Here is an 18,242-nt window from a genome sequence, read left to right on the forward strand (position 1 = left end):
ATTTCCCTAAGCTTCTGCCTGCTTCTAGCTAATTCTGTGTTGTACAGCTTTGGGCAGATCACCTAACTTATATGTCTTTAATTTTCTTATTTTTAAAATGATTTTAAAAAGATGGTTCTGCTCCAGGTGTCTCATGGCTGAAAAAAAGGCTTATCTGAATTCTGAAGCACGGATCTAATTTAACTTGCTCAAATGTCTTAAGTAGATCCTAAAACCAAACTCAGATTCAACATTAAAAAGCCCATGTTAATTTGCCTTGATCTACCTTCCAATATTAGTGTCTTGAACTAAAATAGCTGTAGCAAAACTGGCTCATCCTCTCCCTCATTTTTGCCTACCTCTGAATGCACATGTTAATGCTATTTAGACCTCAGATACTCATATAACTTAGCAACTATTGAGCATGGCCATGATGTAAACACTGAATTTCATACTCAGGAAAGTGAATAAGAAACTGTAACAATATTAGCACTTGCCAGTGAGAGACGTATGTGAAAACATCTTGGTACATTGTGGTGTGAATGGTGTCCTGGGAGCTAATAGGGAGCGTTTGTTCACCCTTAGCAAGATATTAGGAAAGGTTAAATAGGATGATGTTAAACAGGGAAGATTAAATGTGTGCAAATATGAGATTGGTACGCAATTTTCTTTTCTTCTGTTATCCTTTCTAGATTTGATATAAAGATTATACTTGTCCCCTGGAATGGTTTGTCTATATTTTCCCTTTTTCTTCTTTAAAATTGTAACAAAAGGACTTATCTGAAATTGAAGGTTTGGTAAAACTTACTATTGAGCTGTTGAAAATAGTATCTCTCAGAGTAAGTTTTCTGATTTTATTTTAAAAATTTGAAAGCTTTTGTTCCTTGCATAGCTTGCTATATTAGTGTTTCTAGAAAAATATCCCATGGAAGTTTGGATGTATTTACAATAAGTATTTAACATTTGCAGTTTTTATTTGCTTAATATGGAAAAGCATATTGTTATTTTGTGACAAGAACTTTTGTTTTGAGATGTGACCCTTTCAGTTATTCAATTAAAATTAACCTATTAGAAAAATCTATCAAGTTTTCTTTTTTGTTTTTCTGCGTGGGGCTGTCCAATTTTCCTGGCACCATTTGTTAATGCCACTGCCCTTTTCCCATTGTATTCTTCTAGCATTTGTGAAAGAAAATCATCTCGCTGTAAATGTGGCAGTCAGGTGCAGTAGCTCCTGGAGTGTGGCGGGAGCTGCTGTCGCCAGGCTTGGGCAGTTAAGCCTCCTAACATCCTGCACTTGTGTCCAGTGTGATCTCTCACACACTCTACAACAGTTCTTTCCTTTGGCTTGTGTGTGTGTTTTTATGCCTGTAGTGTGTCATTTTGATTACTATAGTGTTGTAGTGTACTGTGTAGTCAGATTCTGTAATATCTTCGGGTTGGTTCTTTTTGTCGAGGCTTGCTTTGGTTTTTGGTGTTTTCGTACAAGTTTTAGAATTATTTTTCCTATTTCTATGAAGAATGGTGTAGGAATTTGATAGGGATTACACTGAATCTGTAGATGATTCTGTGTAGTCTGGGAATTTTAACCCTATTAATTATTCTGATCCACTGAATATGGGATAGAGAATATTACTCAACTACTAAAATGGTTTTACTGTAAATGAAGCACAGAAAGACACATATTCAATCATATCAATCATGTGTAGAATCTAACTAAATTTAACATTTGAAGCTGAGCGTAGAATAATGGTAACTAAGTGTTAGGGAGATTAGCAGGGAAGAAGGATCCGGAGAAACCGGGTAATAGATACAAGGTTACAATATGGTGAAAAGACTGTGTGCTAGTGTTGTTTTTGCGTAGTATGGTGACTGAGTGACAGCAGTGTGTATGTTCTTCAAAAGAGCTAGAAGAAAAGGACTTTTTATGTTTTCCTCATGAATGAATGATAAACGTTTTGAGTGATGTGCTAACTACTATGTTTTGATCATCATGAATTTAATTCGATCCATGAATTTAAACATCACATTAGAATCCACAAATATGTGTAGCTATTTATTAGACATTGATTAAAAAAGGAGAAGCAAGAAGTAAATCAATTGTATTTTTAAAGAAAAGGGTTTTTTTGTTTTTTTCCAGATACTCAGATAAGTAGGTAAATAGTGTGGGAAATGGTAGTGTCTTCTGGAAGAAGTGTCTGGTAAACTGATTTTCTTTTTTGTGTATGTAGACATAGCCCCTGACTCTGAAATGTGCCAAATTTTTATTTTATTTTATTGAAAAGTCAGATATACAAAGAAGAGAGACAGAGAGGAAGATCTTTCATCCAGTGATTCACTCCACGAGCAGCCACAATGGCTAGAGCTGAGCCAATCCAAAGCCGGGAACCAGGAGATTCTGTGTCTCCTACACAAGTATAGGCTCCCAACACTTTGGGCTATCCTCGACTGCTTTCCCAGCTCACAAGCGGGGAGCTGGATGGGAAGCAGGTCCTCCGGGATATGAACTGGTGCCTATATGGGATCCCAGCGTGTTCAAGGTGAGGACTTTAGCCCCTAGGCTACTGCGCTGGGCCCTGAAATTTAGCAAATTTTTAAGAATATTATTATCTAAAACTACAAGCCTATTAAAATAGTCTTAAGGCCTGTGTGTTGAATGTTTTCTCATGAATAGGTAAGGGACTTCTTGAACTGATCAGAATAAAGATAAATTATACTCTTAAACATCTGAAGTTAAAAAAAAAGTTACCTCATAGAAAAGAAATGTAATCCTTGAATCTATTAAGCTATAGGCTTTCTTGCAGTTTGTCAAATTCTACTATATACACAGCCGATCACATTATTACTTTCCCGTCAATTACTACTACAAAAACTTACTGCAAAGTAGTTTTTAATTCTTATGAAAAAAATAAAATCTCATGAGGTTACATTTCCCTAGCCCTGGCAGCAGCTTTCAAAGTTTAAAATTAGTTTTGCTAATGTGGTTTTTTATGATTTGGCCAACAAAATCAGGTGACCTTTTGTGAATAATATATGAACTTATCATTGTATTCACACAGTTGCTCAAATATCTGAAAAGTTTAAATACCTACTCAAAAACAAAAATAACAGAGTAAGTCATTATTGACCAAGTGGATAAGTGAAATAGAGACAATCCTATGCCTAGAATTCATCATTTCTTCAAGACTCAGTGGTTTGGTTTCATGGAAAGTGATATTTTAAACTCAAGGCAGGATATTAAGGATGCTACACTATTGCTTTCACGTTGGTCATTGTTTTCTAGGTTACTTTAGTAGAGAGAATTAGTGATTTTTTACATACACATAATGAGTCTGTATGGATACCATACTATATTGGTACCCTTAAATTTAACACTGCAAAGTTTTGAATTTCACCTTTGTACATCTGTCTGTCTTCTATACCCCCAAATCTTAGTTTGGTGGGACATGGGGATTAATTGGGATATCCCATAATTATTCATTTATTTTATCTCATAGTTCACACTTAGCAGTCTCAGGATAGTCATTTAATATGACCAGTGTTAGCATTAGTTATTGAGAACACTCGAACAATGTTGTGTATGTGTTCTTGATTTCTCCTTATCCCGTTTACCTTTAAAAAAGATTTATTTATTTTTATGTGAATGGCAGATTTTACAGAGAGAGAAGGAGGGGCAGAAAGAGAAGTGTTCTATCTGCATGTTCATTCCCCAAAGGCTGCAGCAGCCAGAGCTGAACTGATCTGAAGCCAGGAGACAAGAGTTTTTTTCTGGACTCCCACATGGGTATAGGATCCCAAGGACTTGGGCTATCCTCTGCTACTTTTGCAGGTCATAAGCAGAGAGCTGGATTGGAAGTTTAGAAGCCAGAATAGAAACTGGCCCCTGTATGGGATGCGACCCCTTCACGCATAGGATTAACTGGCTATGCCATAGTGCCAGCACTCCCTGGCCCAATTTTAAATAACTGTACTTGATCTATAATAAAGGATCATGTGGTTATTACATGGAATGTTCTTTTTTTAAATTTTCACTTTATTGTGCATGGTACTTTTTTTTTATGGCTAGAGGATTTTATTGAAACAAAATACACATTTGTACATTTTACATGCTAAAAAGCAGGTAAGGGGCTCTTTGTGTTTCCTAGTAGATATGTACATCATTCTAAAGTTTTATGTTTGTGATATAGATATATAACTGTGTGTATTGTGTACACATGTCAAAAGTATTTGAAAATTATTTCAAGCAAGAGACATCCATTTGAATTGTTGCTTCTTTGGCTAATATATTTAAGTAAGGATTTGAGCAATAAGTAATTCATTCTCTGCTTATGGGACAGTAAATTGGCAAACAATGACAGAGAACAACTTAGCAAAGGCTAATTCAGTTTAAGGTGTGAGTCTCCTATACTATTTAAGAAAAACTGACCTGTGTTTACAAAGACATGTATGTTTTTATTTTTAGCAGCTTTGCCTATAACAATAAAAAGAAATAGAGATAACCTGGGCCCAGTGCAATGGCTCGGTTGGCTAAATCCTCCTGTGTTTGTGGCAGTTTGTGTCCTGCAGCTCCATTTCCCTTTCAGCTCCCTGCCTGTGACCGAGGAAAATAGTAGAGTATGGCCTGAGGCCTTGGGATCGGTACCCACTTGGGAGACTTGGAAGAGGCTCCTGGCTCCTAGCTTTGGGTCAGCTCAGCTCCAGCCATTGTGGCCAGTAGGGAAGTGAACCAACAGATGGAAGATATTTCTCTCCATTCTCCTTTTCTTTGTAAATCATTTTCCAATGGTAATATGTTTTAATTTTCCTGTTAGTAGATATTTAAGTTATCTCTTATTTTAAAAAATATTTATTTATTTTCATTGCAAAGATAGCTTAAATGTCTACTACTAGCAGGAAAATGAAAACATATATTATGATGCATTCAGAGATTGGAATGCTGTATAGCATAACTAAACTGCCATTATGTGATTATGTGAAATCTCAAGATTAAATCAGCAAAAAGAAATTACTGTCTGATGTAGTATCAAAACATTTCTATAAAATTTAAAATATGCAAAACAATGCTGTGTGTTTTACAAAATTGAGTGTTCTACTGGGTTGATGAAATAATGGTATGCACAAGGGAGAAATATCAAATTCATAATAGTGCTGCTTTTGAAGGGAGAGAGGAAATGAGATTCTGTGGGCTTCAAATATGTTTCTTTTTTTCCTTGAAGCAAAAGCACAGTAGTTTGTAGAAGCTATTTTTCACACTTACGTGTCTTTACTTTTATATGTGTTTTGAATGTTTCATAAAAATCAAGTGTATTTTATCTCTCAAGCTACTAAAAATTTCTACAAAATGAGAAGGGAAACAGATTCCAGGCAAAATTCTAGTATTATTTAAAACCTTTTTGATTGGCGCATAATCTTTCTGATAACCTGGCTGTGCACTGACATTGTTTGGTTACAGAAAAGATCATTCTTTAAATCTCTTTCCTCATTTACATACTGTATGACAAAGATGGGTGCGTCTAGATTCATGTACAAAGTTGTATCATGTATAATAACAATAATAATATTAATAGTAAATTAAAATGCAGATTTATAAATGATAGAATGTATACATTCTAAAGCTGAAGCTTGAAACACAGGAACCATGAAACAGTCTGTAACTGCCTCTGAAGGCTTTTGCTCTTATATTTATTCTTTCCTAATTTTAAAGTATCTTTCAGGGATGGCACCTGTCATATGGACTGATTGTACTGTTTCTTCCCTATGCTATTACTCCCTCAATGATTGTTGGATAAATTCTACTTTCCAAATTTAGTCCTTTTAGGAATAGCAATAATTCAATCCAGTGATGCATTTTCAAATGATTTTAAGTTAAAAGTGGGCTGATTTAAACTTAGCTAAAATGATTCATTTTAGGGTTGATAATGATAACCTATTTGTCTGAATTTGGAAAAATTCCAGGACTTTTAAGATTCTTCTTTATATAGCTTGAAGCTTTTTTTTAATCATTCCTGTTCCTTTTTATTACATAGAATTTTTTCCTTTTTAAAAAATTATTTTGATTATTTTCCATGATACATTTTTGTAGGTATAAGTATTCCCCTCTTGTCCTCCCCTTTCTCTCTCCCTATTTCCTACCTAACCATTTCCCCTCACATTATTAGAGTAGTATAGTCCTTTTGTAACAATTACAAGTTGAACAGTGTGATATTTAAGTGCATCATGGAATTGTAAGTATTAATGAATCTAGTATCATATTGTCAAGGTATATTTAACTGGTTCACTAGGAGTCATCCTTTTACTTGGGAGTAGAGATGCTTAGTGCAAGGTATCTTCATTTCCCAGTGTATGCTAGTCTTTATTATGCAGTTCATCTAAGAACTTGCTCACCTATATCTATTTGTTTTGTATTTTGCATGAATGTTGCATGTCATTTGAGGTTGGATTATTTTACTAAGCATAACAGTTTCTAGTTGGGACCGTTTTCTTGCAAATGGTAGGATTTCATTCTTTTTAAAAAATATTTCACCATAGCCATTTTCTGATGATTTTTACAGTTAATAAGATGATAAAGGCCAAGGGCTACAGGAAGGAGGGTAAGACCATTATTTCCACATTCTCTTTTTTTTTCTTTCCTGTAGCTAGTGGAAAGGGAGAAATAAGGGAATAAGCCACACCCAACCTCCCAATTGGCTATCTATCCTGGGATGGAGGGCAATCACCCAACACGATCCCACAGTCCCTCACATGCTCTGAGGGTCCTGCTCAAGAGGTTTTGGTAGTTCAGCAGCTCTGAATTACTGCTGATCTCACCACTCCAGGCATCATGAAATCTCTCCAGAATTCACTTGTTGTTATAGTCCACTTTAGAGTCACTATTTGCCAGATATTCACCGCTTGCACTTAGTTGGGATAGTTGATCAATTTGTTACATCATCCATCCTCTTTTATGGTACCAGGTGTCCTCTGCAGACTCCAATATTCTGCCATATCCTCCATGTGCATCTGGATATGCCATCCACTGCTCCATCTGAGCCACTGAGGAAGTCCATCTTTGACACATGCAGTCCATGGTCAGACCATGGAACCTGCAATTCTCTCCTCGGTTGGGGTTCTGAGTCCAGTGGCTCAGTTGGTAGGATCCCCAAGAAAACTTCATCTAAAGGGATCCCAGACCTGATTTTTGTGTTTACCTTCCAATACAGGATCCGGCACAGTTCATCACCCCACTCAGTATACACATGCTGGTGGTTGTAACTGCTGGGTCAGTTCTGTCTCCAGCCCTGTATTCTACACAAACCAATGGGTGTTGGAGCCCATCGTGACCCTACCTACCACACACTTGGCCCTCATGCAAGCCAATAAGTGCTGAAGCCTAATTGGAGCAACCTTTAATGACCCCCACAAGACCCACCCCCTGCCTTGGTTCCCGTGCTTGCCAGTTTGTACAGCAGACTGATCCAGTCTGTCCCACATCACATTCAGCTCTCCTACATATCAGTAGGCATTGAAGCCTAGTTCAACCCAACCAGCCACGCTATTTAGCCCATATACATGCCAGCAGGTGCATCTCTCTCTGTCTAGCCGTGCTTGCCCCCGTCCTGATTCTCATGCTCACCAGTAGGAGTGGCAACCCAAGAAAGAGGTGCCCACTATTTCCCTACTGGACCCACTCCCGGATCTTGCATTCTCCAGGTAGCTCTGCAGTTTAACTTGGCAGAATTTGTCCCACATGCTAGCCTGTGCCAGCTTATGCTGCAGCAAAGCCCAACCAACTCATACCTGCTCTGACTTACGTATATAGCAGTAGGAATAGTCAATCTAGCCTGGCTTTCCTCTGATCCATCTCACATGAAAGCCAGTCCCAACTCTTATGCTTACAAGTGGAGTGGTGGTCCAGTAGGGGAGACACTGTGCAGCCCTCCCTCCACCAAGGTCGCCCCCTCCCCCCACGTCTCACATGTGCTGGTTGGGCAGAGCCCTAGCCTAGCCCCTACTACCATCTAGCCTGGTTCTCAGAAGTACCAGTGCTACTGGAGTCTAGCCTAGTCTGGTGCAACCTGGATCCAGTCCACATTTGTGCTGAGGGACATTGCAGCCATGCCCAGACCAGATATCAGCCCCCACTTTGGCCCCTGCACTCATCAGTGGGGACCACAACCCAGCCAGAGCATCCCCTTTGCTCCCCAACCAGGGCTGTTCCCAACCACAGATCTTGCATGTACCAGTGGTTTCTCTGACCCAGCTTGGCGTAGTCCCTCCCCTGCCTTGGCCTTTGCTTTTGTATGCTGTGGCCTGGCCTGACCTGGCCTGTGCCCAGTCCCAACTCTCAGTGGCGGATTTTGCAACCTGGCTCTGTTCATTTTACTCTCATCCCAGGCTCATGCAAACCTGTAGGTATGACAGCCTAGTCTGACATGACCTGTGCTCCAGCCTTGTTTCTGCACTTGCTGATGAGCCAAAGTTTGCTCGGCTCTGCCCAGTCTGCCCCCTTCCAAAACCATCCCACACATTTTCCAACAGTTAGAGTTACTTTGCCCAGCTTGTCCGACCCCCAGGCCTAGACCACATGCTTACTCACCAGTAGGAGCTATGACCCACTAGGGGAGTTTCCCAACTCCCCCACTCGGTCCACTCCCATACCCAGATCTCATGCATGCCAGTAGGTGCTAGGCACTTGCCTGGCTTAGCCTACCCCTCCATCTTTGTCTAGAATGAGCTGGTGAATATTGTGGCTCAGTCTGCCTCGCATTCTGTTTTAGGATGCAGATGCAGGTGCTATAGCCTATACCTGCACAGACTGTGCTTGGCCCCTGTACCCATGAGTTTGGAAGGTTTCATGGTCACACCTAGCTCAGCCCATCACCACCCCAATTCTTGTGCTAATCAATAGGACTTGTATTTCCACAAAGTTTGGCCCATGTATCCCCCACAGGCTCTACCCCCAGACCTGGTTCTCTCACGTGCTGTTTAGTGTCATGGCCCTGCCTAATGTGACCCTGTTCTGTTCAGTGCTAGTTCTCAGTTTGTGTCGCTTGTGCCAGTCCCTCCAGTGAGTTTCAGCTCCTGTGCTGCGCTCCTGCTGTGGCCTCTGCAGTGAGGGCACCCAGATCATCTCAATGCACCTGCTGAAATTCCGTTGTGTGGCTGCACTGCTGTATGCTAAACCTTCCTCCCATTCATAGTTGTAGCCGTATCCAGAGTTAGGGAGGTACCAGGTGTGTCTTTATACTGAAATTCTTAGGTTTCTAAGTTGGTGGTATTTTTCTGGTGGAAGCAGCAAAATGCATTGAGCCGGAAGTGGTTTCACTAGGGCTTAGGTCTTGTGCTGCTTGCTGTTATCTCCCTCTGCTCCAGGAGTTTTGCCACAATACTCACTATGGCACCTGGCTTGGCACTTGTGGTGCTTTTTGGGAGGCTGGATTGTAAGCCCCACCCTGCTCCCACACTCATCTGCATGAGCTGTACTGCTCCATTTCAGCTCATGATCAAATTGAAAAGATCCCCAGGACCCACAGTTCTTTTTTTTAAAGATTTATTTTTATTATTATTTTTTTTTATTGGAAAGGCGGATATACAGAGAGGAGAGACAGAGAGGAAGATCTTCCGTCTGATGGTTCACTCCCCAAGTGAGCGCAACGGGTCGATGCTATGCCAATCCAAAGCCAGGAGCCTCTTCCGGGTCTCCCACATGGGTGCAGGTTCCCAAAGCTTTGGGCCGTCCTCGACTGCTTTCCCAGGCCACAGGCAGGGAGCTGGAAGGGAAGTGGGGCTGCCGGGATTAGAACCGGCGCCCATATGGGATCCCGGGCGTGCAAGGCGAGGACCTTTAACCACTTGCGCCACCGCGCCGGGCCCAGGACCCACAGTTCTTATGGCATAATTCACCTCCTGGCTTCCTGGTGACCTGCCCTTCCCCATCTGTCCATGGTTGGATCTTCATATGCCACTGGGGTCTGTTTGCTGCAGCTCAGCTGTCTGTGTTGCTTCTCCATGTCCACATCTCCAGTTGTCCTTCCATCATTGGCCTGCGGACTCCCTTTACCCAGGACTGTGCTCTCTCTGCTTCTCTGCTAATCCTTCTCTACCTGCTCTAACGTAACCCTATTTTGTCATCTTGTTCCCCTGAGATGGTGATTTTACTATTTGCGGGATGTTGGGCTGGACTGAGGTGTGCAACCGGATGGAGTTCTTCAACAACTACAGTGACCTGGGCATGTAATTGACCTGCTGCCCAGTGCACAGTCTACCTAATGTTCTTTAAAAACAAATACAGCAACAGCAAGAAAACAAATAATAATGAGTAAGTGGGCCATAATCATCCTTCCTGGGTCATTTCTAGCATTGCACAGCCTGTGGTTTATCTAAAGTGCTGCATGTTTTTCGTTTTTCCTTTTTGTACTTCCCTGTTGCCTTAGAATTAAACCAGATATACTTTCCTTCAGATTTTTAACTTTCATTGGACTTTTCATATTGTAAACTTCTTTGTTTTCATCTGCGCTTTATATACTCTATATGCTTTAAAAATATTTGTTATAGAAAAGTCACAAAATCACAGAGACATAGACAGAGAGAGAACCCTGTCTACTGTTTACTCCCCAGAGACAGCCTCAAAAGCCAGGAGCCAGGAGCTCCATCCAGTTCTTCCATTTGTGTGACAGGGGCACAAACACTTTAGCCATCTTCTGATGCCCCTCCCAGGACATCAGCAAGGAACAGGATCGCAATGAATCCAGGGCAAAAACTGGTATTCTTAGAGGAAACAGAAAGCATTGTAGGCACAGCTTTGCCTGTAATGCTGCGAGCCAGCTCTGCCTGTACTTCCTCTCATTGTTTGCCTGTACTTTTGCAGGTCTTTTTTACCCTATCCCATATCACAGGCAGTTCCACTTGAATTCTAATGACTAATTTTTGAAATCTCTGAACTAGATTTTTAATAAGGTTACTAGATTTTAGAATTTGCCAGCTCTGAGAAGTATTAAAGAAGGATTAAGACCAAAACCTCATTGAGGAAAGAGGTATTCTTGATTTTGAATTTTTCATAGGGTAACAACAAGCACACCTTATGAAAGGAAGGAGTTACATGAGTGTCACCAAGTGCAATTCTCTGTTTTTTTGGATGGTTTACTTTGATTTTTTTCTTCAGGGCATTGTCATTTAACATTTTTCCCCTTCACTACACACCATATTTTTCATTCTTTTATCTTAATGTCATATCTTTGCCTTGATCATTTCCTGATTAGTACTTCTTTCTAAGCTCATTTTGGAAGAAAAACTAGCTGCATAAATATAAGATGAAAGATGTCTCTAATAATTATAGATTTGGGTTTCTAAAATTCTGTTTCCTATATGTTTTATAGTAATTATATAATTGTATTTAGTCTTTCCAACTTGTTTGTAAGAAACTAACAGAATGTCTTAAAGCTGGAGAAGAGTAACAATTTTTTTTTAATAGAGTTCTCCAATTACTAGAATATATTTTAAAAATTTTAGAAGTCTGTTGGAAATGTGTGTATTTGCACTTCACTTTTGTTTTCTGTAGTTTTTTCTTCCCTCCATACAGTTGTGTTTTCATACAACAATTCAGAGAATAGATTTCCTTTTTTGAGAAGCAGAAAGCTGGAGAGAGGGAGAACCAGAGAACTCCCCTCCATTGGTTCATTCCCCTAAATGCTCACAATGACTGGGACTGGATCAAGGCAGAACATGTGATATGGAAATGCAATCTGTGTTTTCCATGTGGGTGGCAGGAGCTGCTGCCTCCCATTGTGCATCAGCAGGAAGCTGGGATCAGGATCTTGAGCCAAGAATCACATACAGGCACTATGATATACGACATAGGCATCTCAACTGCTAGGCCAAATGTCTTCCCCAAATACATTTTTTTGGCCTATATTTAATTATCTTGTTTTATCTGTGCTCCCTTCTGCCGATGCTGTGTTTCTTTTTTTTGTTTTCAATACTGAAAAACTTTTATTTTTATCTGCTTAAAAAACAGAGTGGCAGAGACAAATCTTCCATCTACTGGTTCAATTCTACAAATACCCTTATAAAAGGCAGGAATGGGCCAGGTCAAACTTATAGCGTGGAACTCTATTCATATCTTATACATGGGTGGCAGGCCCTCGAGCACCCGGACTTATCTGCCTCCCAGGATGTGTTAGCAGGAGTCCAAAGTTAAGGGGCTCAAACTCTAGCCTGTACTCTATATGGGATGCAGCCATCAATTCAATTTTCATGGAAATACTGGTGACACACTTTGGGTAGCAGTCAGAAATTATCTTACCACTCTTGATTGAGTCATACTTTCGTGGGAAGGGTCTGTACCTATAGATATTTCCTTGTGCAAACTTAATATTTTTATTCATGTATTATTGTTTCTTGATTATTTTAGCATATGCCTGTATCCCAGCAGTATAAAAATCCATTATTTTCGTAGGCTAAAATGTTTGCCTTACTCTTGATTATCTTTAAAATGTCATATATTCAAGCATGGACCAAAGTAAATTTAAAACCATGGAATCAGATAAGAAGTTTGTCTTATGTAAAATGTATTGTCAGTACGGTTTATTGACCTATCACCAGATGCCAAGTACAGTGGTAAATATTGTTAAAAATGGAATCAGTACAATTTTGTTTCCCAAGCCACATATTTATGTTTGAAGTTATTTTCTACATTTAAAGTTTGTGCTGTATAAGGATCAGCCATAATTTTTAACCAGCTATGGATTTTTGCTTGGTGCTGGTGTTTTTTTCATTCTTTTCTTTAGTTATCCTTGTTGGAGAATCCGGAACTTTTTCTTCAATAGCAATCAAAACAGCCGTTAGTTTGCTAAGGGCTATATTATTTTTAATTCTTATAGCAATCCTAGGAAACAGGTAACAAATTTTTATTTTAGAGATGAAAAAACTACAAATCTGTTTATCTTGCTCTAGGCCTCAGGAATCTCTTTTGCCGAAACATATCAGTTACTCTTAATGTGCTACTTCTATCCTGTGGTGGTGTTTATGGCTTTTCTACAGGGACAGGTCTAACTAGAAATTAAATTCCAAACCCAAATATATAAAATACAATAAACATAACTATATTGGATATTAATACTAACATCACATCACTTTAAGAGTTGTAGAAGGATACTTTACAAAGTTTTTAGAAAACACATATTATGAAAAACTATGATTTCAGATCTTTTACACCAAAATAAATGTACCTTTTACACATATTTTCTGTGTACTTTCCCAAGTTCCTTTACATAAACTTGACCTTGCCTAGCCTTACCATACTTTAAAAAGACTTTGTCAAGCAACAATATAGAACAGTTTTGTATTTCATCTTCTTATATATTAAGTAGATGTAAAACAAATATTTTGCAAGTTTTTTGAGGCAATAGTTATTTGCTTCCCAAATTTACAAGGCATGCTTTTATTTTTGTATGACTCAAGCAATTCAGATTAAAGCAACTTAAGCGGAAGTCTACTTAAGACCTTCCCATGACAAAAAGATTCAGGACAAGCTTCATTTTTGCCCCCTGCAGAGTTAACAAGCTCTGTTGTTATTTCCATATTTGTCTCCTGGGTGTCTTCACTCTTCTTTCTTTTCTTCTCTCAGCGTATTTGAGATTTCTAATGCTTAGTGACTCTTACCCATTCTCTGTGATCACACAAGAAAAACTGATAGTCACACAAAATTATGTATGTCTCAATTTGCCAGGCAGTATGTCATGCTGGAACTATGGCTTTTGGACTCATGAGGATCTGTATTTTTTCTACCCATGCAGGGCATAAAAACTTTGGGACCTGGAACAGGTCATACCATCTCTCTGACCCTCATTTTCTTTAGGATGTGAATGGCAGTCCCGTCTTTGGGGTATTGAAAATATAATGTGCAAAATAGATTAGCACATATCCTATTCTCTTATCATTGCTATTTTTATTAGGGTATATGTTTACTGAAATACATACCTATACAAGTGTTTTTAATCCTTAAACTTTTATAATCTCTTTAATAATTCTACATAAGACATTTTTTGCCCTTCTCCCCATGAGTATCAGTCATTGATTATCCCTGGGTTCAGGGGACAACAAATGACCTCACTTTGGCTAGTTTTTTTTTAGAATAATGTGGAAGTGGCATGGGGGAGAGGAACATATGTAATCCATCATTGTACTCCCTTTTTGTTCCTTTCTCTTGGTGCATACTGACTCCCTAAGAGATGTTTCTACAAACATTTGAAAACCAGGATGTCTGCACCCATTTTCTGTGGACTCTAAGGCTAATTTGTTCTAGGCCAAAACTGCTAGCTAACTGGGACCCTCTTTAGCCTGTAACTCTGTGAGTATAGACTGCTCAGCATTGGTTGGCTTTCTCAGTCACCCACCCTGAGAGTTATTTTGAAAAACTAACTTGCTGGAAGTTAGATAGTTAGATGAACATTACATTGTTACTGCCTTTTAAATTTGTAGTTTAAAAAAATTTACTGCATGTTTAGAACCAGTACAGCCTTTGGCATGCTGGTGTACAAATACAAATGTGTCAGATACACCAGTTTGTTTTTTTTCACTTACAGTGAAAACAAGGACCTGTGATTAGACATTAGAAGCAAGTTGGGGCTAGAAATGGGATATGGAGGTGAGAATAAAGAACACAGATACATCCCTGGGGTTAGAATTCCAAAAATCTGGGACATTAAAAAAAAAATCAAGGGGATGCCAATTCAAAGCCCTGCTATTCTACTTCCAGTCAGCTCTCTGCTACCTGGGATTCAGCAACAGATGGCCAAGTACTTGGGCACCTAGACCCACGTGGGAGACCCAGGTGAAGCTCCTGGTCCTGACTTGTTTTATTCCATAGAAAATTGAAAGTATTCATGCCTCTGTATATGCTTAATATTGTCTTTTCTCTTGCTATTAAGAATGTGACAAGGTATAAGAGAAGATACTACCCTAAAACATGGCACGTTAGCATATTGTATATTTTAAAGTACATTGAAAACCCACAAAATCAGTAAGATCTTTTTGTCCTTCTCCCTTATTCTTCCTAAGATCATAGTTTTTTTTCTGATCTGTCTCCAAAGATGTGCATTTTTATACCTTGAGGAAAAATATGAAGATATGGTGATACAAAGAAAAACTTGTTCTCTTTGGTCCATTATCTGTTTTTTATACAGTAATATGTGCAAACAACTGTCCTTTTCCCATTAAACTTAAGCATAAAATAGTTTCCCCTAGAACTTTGATTTTTCATATCTGAAGGCCCCCAGTAACATAAAGCTCTCTTTCTAATATGTCATTTCTCATAGGGATGTCGGCCATGAACCTTGCAGTCGTGGGAAAAGATTTTTTTTTACTGCCCTAAAAGTATATGTCCCTGAAGGAGGGGATTTATTCACTGTTGTAACCTCAGTACCCAGGACCAGAGTCTGAGACATAGCTTAAACGCAAATACGTATTGAACAAAAATGAAAATGAAAGTGAGAGGGAAGAAATTGTCCCTACAGGGTTTTATATCCAAGGAAGAGAGTAAAAAATTAAATTTTTAGCCCAAAGCCATCCTCTGTGCAAATACATTTGTCCATTTTTTCATTACTGTAATGAAATACTTAAGGCTGACTTGTTTTAGCAAGAAAATTCTAGTTAGCTTAGAGTTCTCCAGGTTCAAGAGCAAGTTCAGCATTAGCTGCGTTCTGGCAAGGCCTTCATGGCATCACACCGGCAAGAGCATGTGTGAGGAAGAGATCATGGTACGAGACAGGAAGCCAGAGCTGGGGTGTGAGCTCCTTTATAACAACTTGGGAGAGGATAGAGAGAGCTAACTCAGAGGCCCATGAAAACTGTCACAATTCCTTGTAAAAGAAGCTCTAGGCTCCATTTAAAAAGCAGCACTTTCCAACATGTCATTCCGAGGAGTAAGCAAGCTCCCAACACACAAGCCTCTGGGAGAAATGTTCAGACCATATCCCACTCATCCCAGTCACCAGGTACGGTTTTCAACAGAGGAATTAAAGCAAAAGGAAGACTAATTCAGTTGGGAAGACTAATTTGGTGATGATTTGTAGGATGGATTATTTAAAAAGTCATGTCAATCCTTTTCTCCAATTAACTAACAACAAGCTGCTTTTAAAAGCACTGCTTTTAATTTTGAGGCAGTTTGACTCATAAGAAAATTATAAAATATGAGGGTTAAGAAGGCTTATGGAAAAGTTTTTAAGAAAATATGCATACATTTAAATGTTTTTGCACCAAAATAAACTTTTTTTCATGAACTTTGTGAAGTGCCCTCATCTGCAGATTTGTGTATCTTCAACCTTGTTTTCTCTAACAATATCTTACATTATTATTATATATTGTCAAATATAGGAAATAGAACTTGATATAATATAGACCTTAATTGTATTATTCATCAGTATCTTTTGTGTGTTTGTGTATATAGTTCTACATAACTATCACATTTAGTTGTGCTGTTTAATGTTTATCAGATTTTGTAGGTTTTTTTAAACAAAGTGTAATAAAACATTCTCTTACAACATTCTGATTCTTAGCTTCCCCCCATCTTTTATGCATGATTAAAGTAAATGGTTTATCATTTGGTTTTTAATCTGCATTTGTGCTTCTTCTACATAGGTAGTCTTTCATTTGTCCATCAGTGATGCCTTTTAAATTTTACTTCACCTGTTTCAACAACAAATCATATTATTTTACTAGCTTTTGGTTTTTTTCTTTCTTTGATTTTATAATCAGTGCATAGTGGTTTTCTTTCATTGGTCATTTGTCTGTTTAGCCATTCTTCATATGCTTAGCCTTTCTGTCAATAAAATGTTTCTTTAAGAAGTGTAGTGAGGGTCCTGCATGATAATGTAGTGGCTAAAGTCTTCGCCTTGAATGCACTGGGATCCCATGTGGGCGCCAGTTCTAATCCTGGCAGCTCCACTTCCCATCTAGCTCCCTGCTTGTGACCTGGGAAAGCAGTCGAGGATGGCCCAAAGCCTTGGGACCCTGCATCCATGTGGGAGACCCGGAAGAGGCTCCTGGCTCTTGGCTTCAGATTGGCTTAGCTCGAGCCGTTGCGGCCACTTGGGGAGTGAATCATTGGACAGAAGATCTTCCTCTCTGTCTCTCCTCCCCTCTGTATACCCGCTTTCCAATAAAAATAAATAAATCTTTAAAAAAAAAAAAGTATGGTGAGAGGGAAGACAATTGGCCAGTTCTCTGAAGTCATTTATTCATGATTCTAACATTACATTTTAGATATTCTGAAACCAACCTTACTTATCTTTATTTATTGGGTGGCCTGTTTAAGTGATGCATGGACTGTGCAAAACAAAATTTTCCTGTTAAGATCTTGTAGTTTAATTCCTGCAGCTGCACCATGTGTATTTATATGTTTGCTCTGTATGAATTATACAAATGTCCTATGCGTTATTGCATGCTTAAATGTTGCTGATATTTTATGTGGGAATTGATCCTCTGTAATAGGTTTCTGAGTTAATATGAACAGCTGTATGTGACAACTAAAGAAAAACCAAGTTCTTTCTGAATATATTGAATGTTTCCTATAGGTTCTGAGTTCTGTCCGCACAGAATGGGATCCTCTGGATGTTTGCTTTGGCACCAAGCAGCCATATCAAGTGCTCACAGTGGAACACTCCATCAGCGTGGACAAACAGCCCATGGTTGACAGCTGCATCTATGAATGTGTTCGAAACAAAATGCAGTGTATGTCGGTCACCAGAATACCGCTAAAATCAAAAGCCATCAGCTGCTGCAGGAATATTACTGACGAAAGGCTGATTGTGGGCTGTGAAGATTCTTCAATAATTCTTTATGAAACTCATCGTAGAGTGACTGTTTTAGCCCAAGCTGATCTTTTGCCTTCATTTGTAAGTTGGCATCCAAGTGGCGCCATTCTGCTAATTGGCAGCACTCAAGGGGAACTGCAAATTTTTGATATGGCTCTATCCCCTATTAAGATCCAGCTCCTGGCTGAAGACCTCTTACCCAAGAAGACTTTACAGTTCAGTAAATTCTTTGCTGTTTCCAGCAGTCTTGTCCAGATGCAGTGGTTAGCCCCTCATGTTGCTTCTCAGAAGTCTGAAAGTGGAGACATCTGTGATCTTCTCTTCATCAGATTTGACAAAGGACCTGTAGGTGTGCTTCTGTTTAAACTCGGTAAGTCAAAGAATTTGATGAGTAAGCAAATTAAAAAATGTGTGTGATAGTGACATAAGTAAGGATACAAAATTATTGTTGGAATGTACATTTTCCTATTTGTTATC

The 18,242-nt window shown here is 39.0% G+C and overlaps 1 protein-coding gene across 2 annotated transcripts in view; it reads left to right on the plus strand.

The window, feature by feature from the left end:
* LOC121164934 (WD repeat containing planar cell polarity effector) overlaps positions 1 to 18,242 on the plus strand; it is a 263,430-nt gene that overhangs the window by 97,995 nt on the left and 147,193 nt on the right. For both annotated transcript variants that reach the window (XM_040993340.1, XM_040993341.1), the window contains one exon: positions 17,526 to 18,135. In XM_040993340.1, the coding sequence (XP_040849274.1) occupies positions 17,526 to 18,135 (610 nt within the window). The remainder of the gene's footprint in view (positions 1 to 17,525; positions 18,136 to 18,242) is intronic.

Source organism: Ochotona curzoniae, unplaced genomic scaffold, assembly GCF_017591425.1.
Source record: "Ochotona curzoniae isolate NIBS_2020 unplaced genomic scaffold, NIBS_Ocur_1.0 contig_883, whole genome shotgun sequence".
Classification (NCBI taxonomy): Eukaryota; Metazoa; Chordata; class Mammalia; order Lagomorpha; family Ochotonidae; genus Ochotona; species Ochotona curzoniae.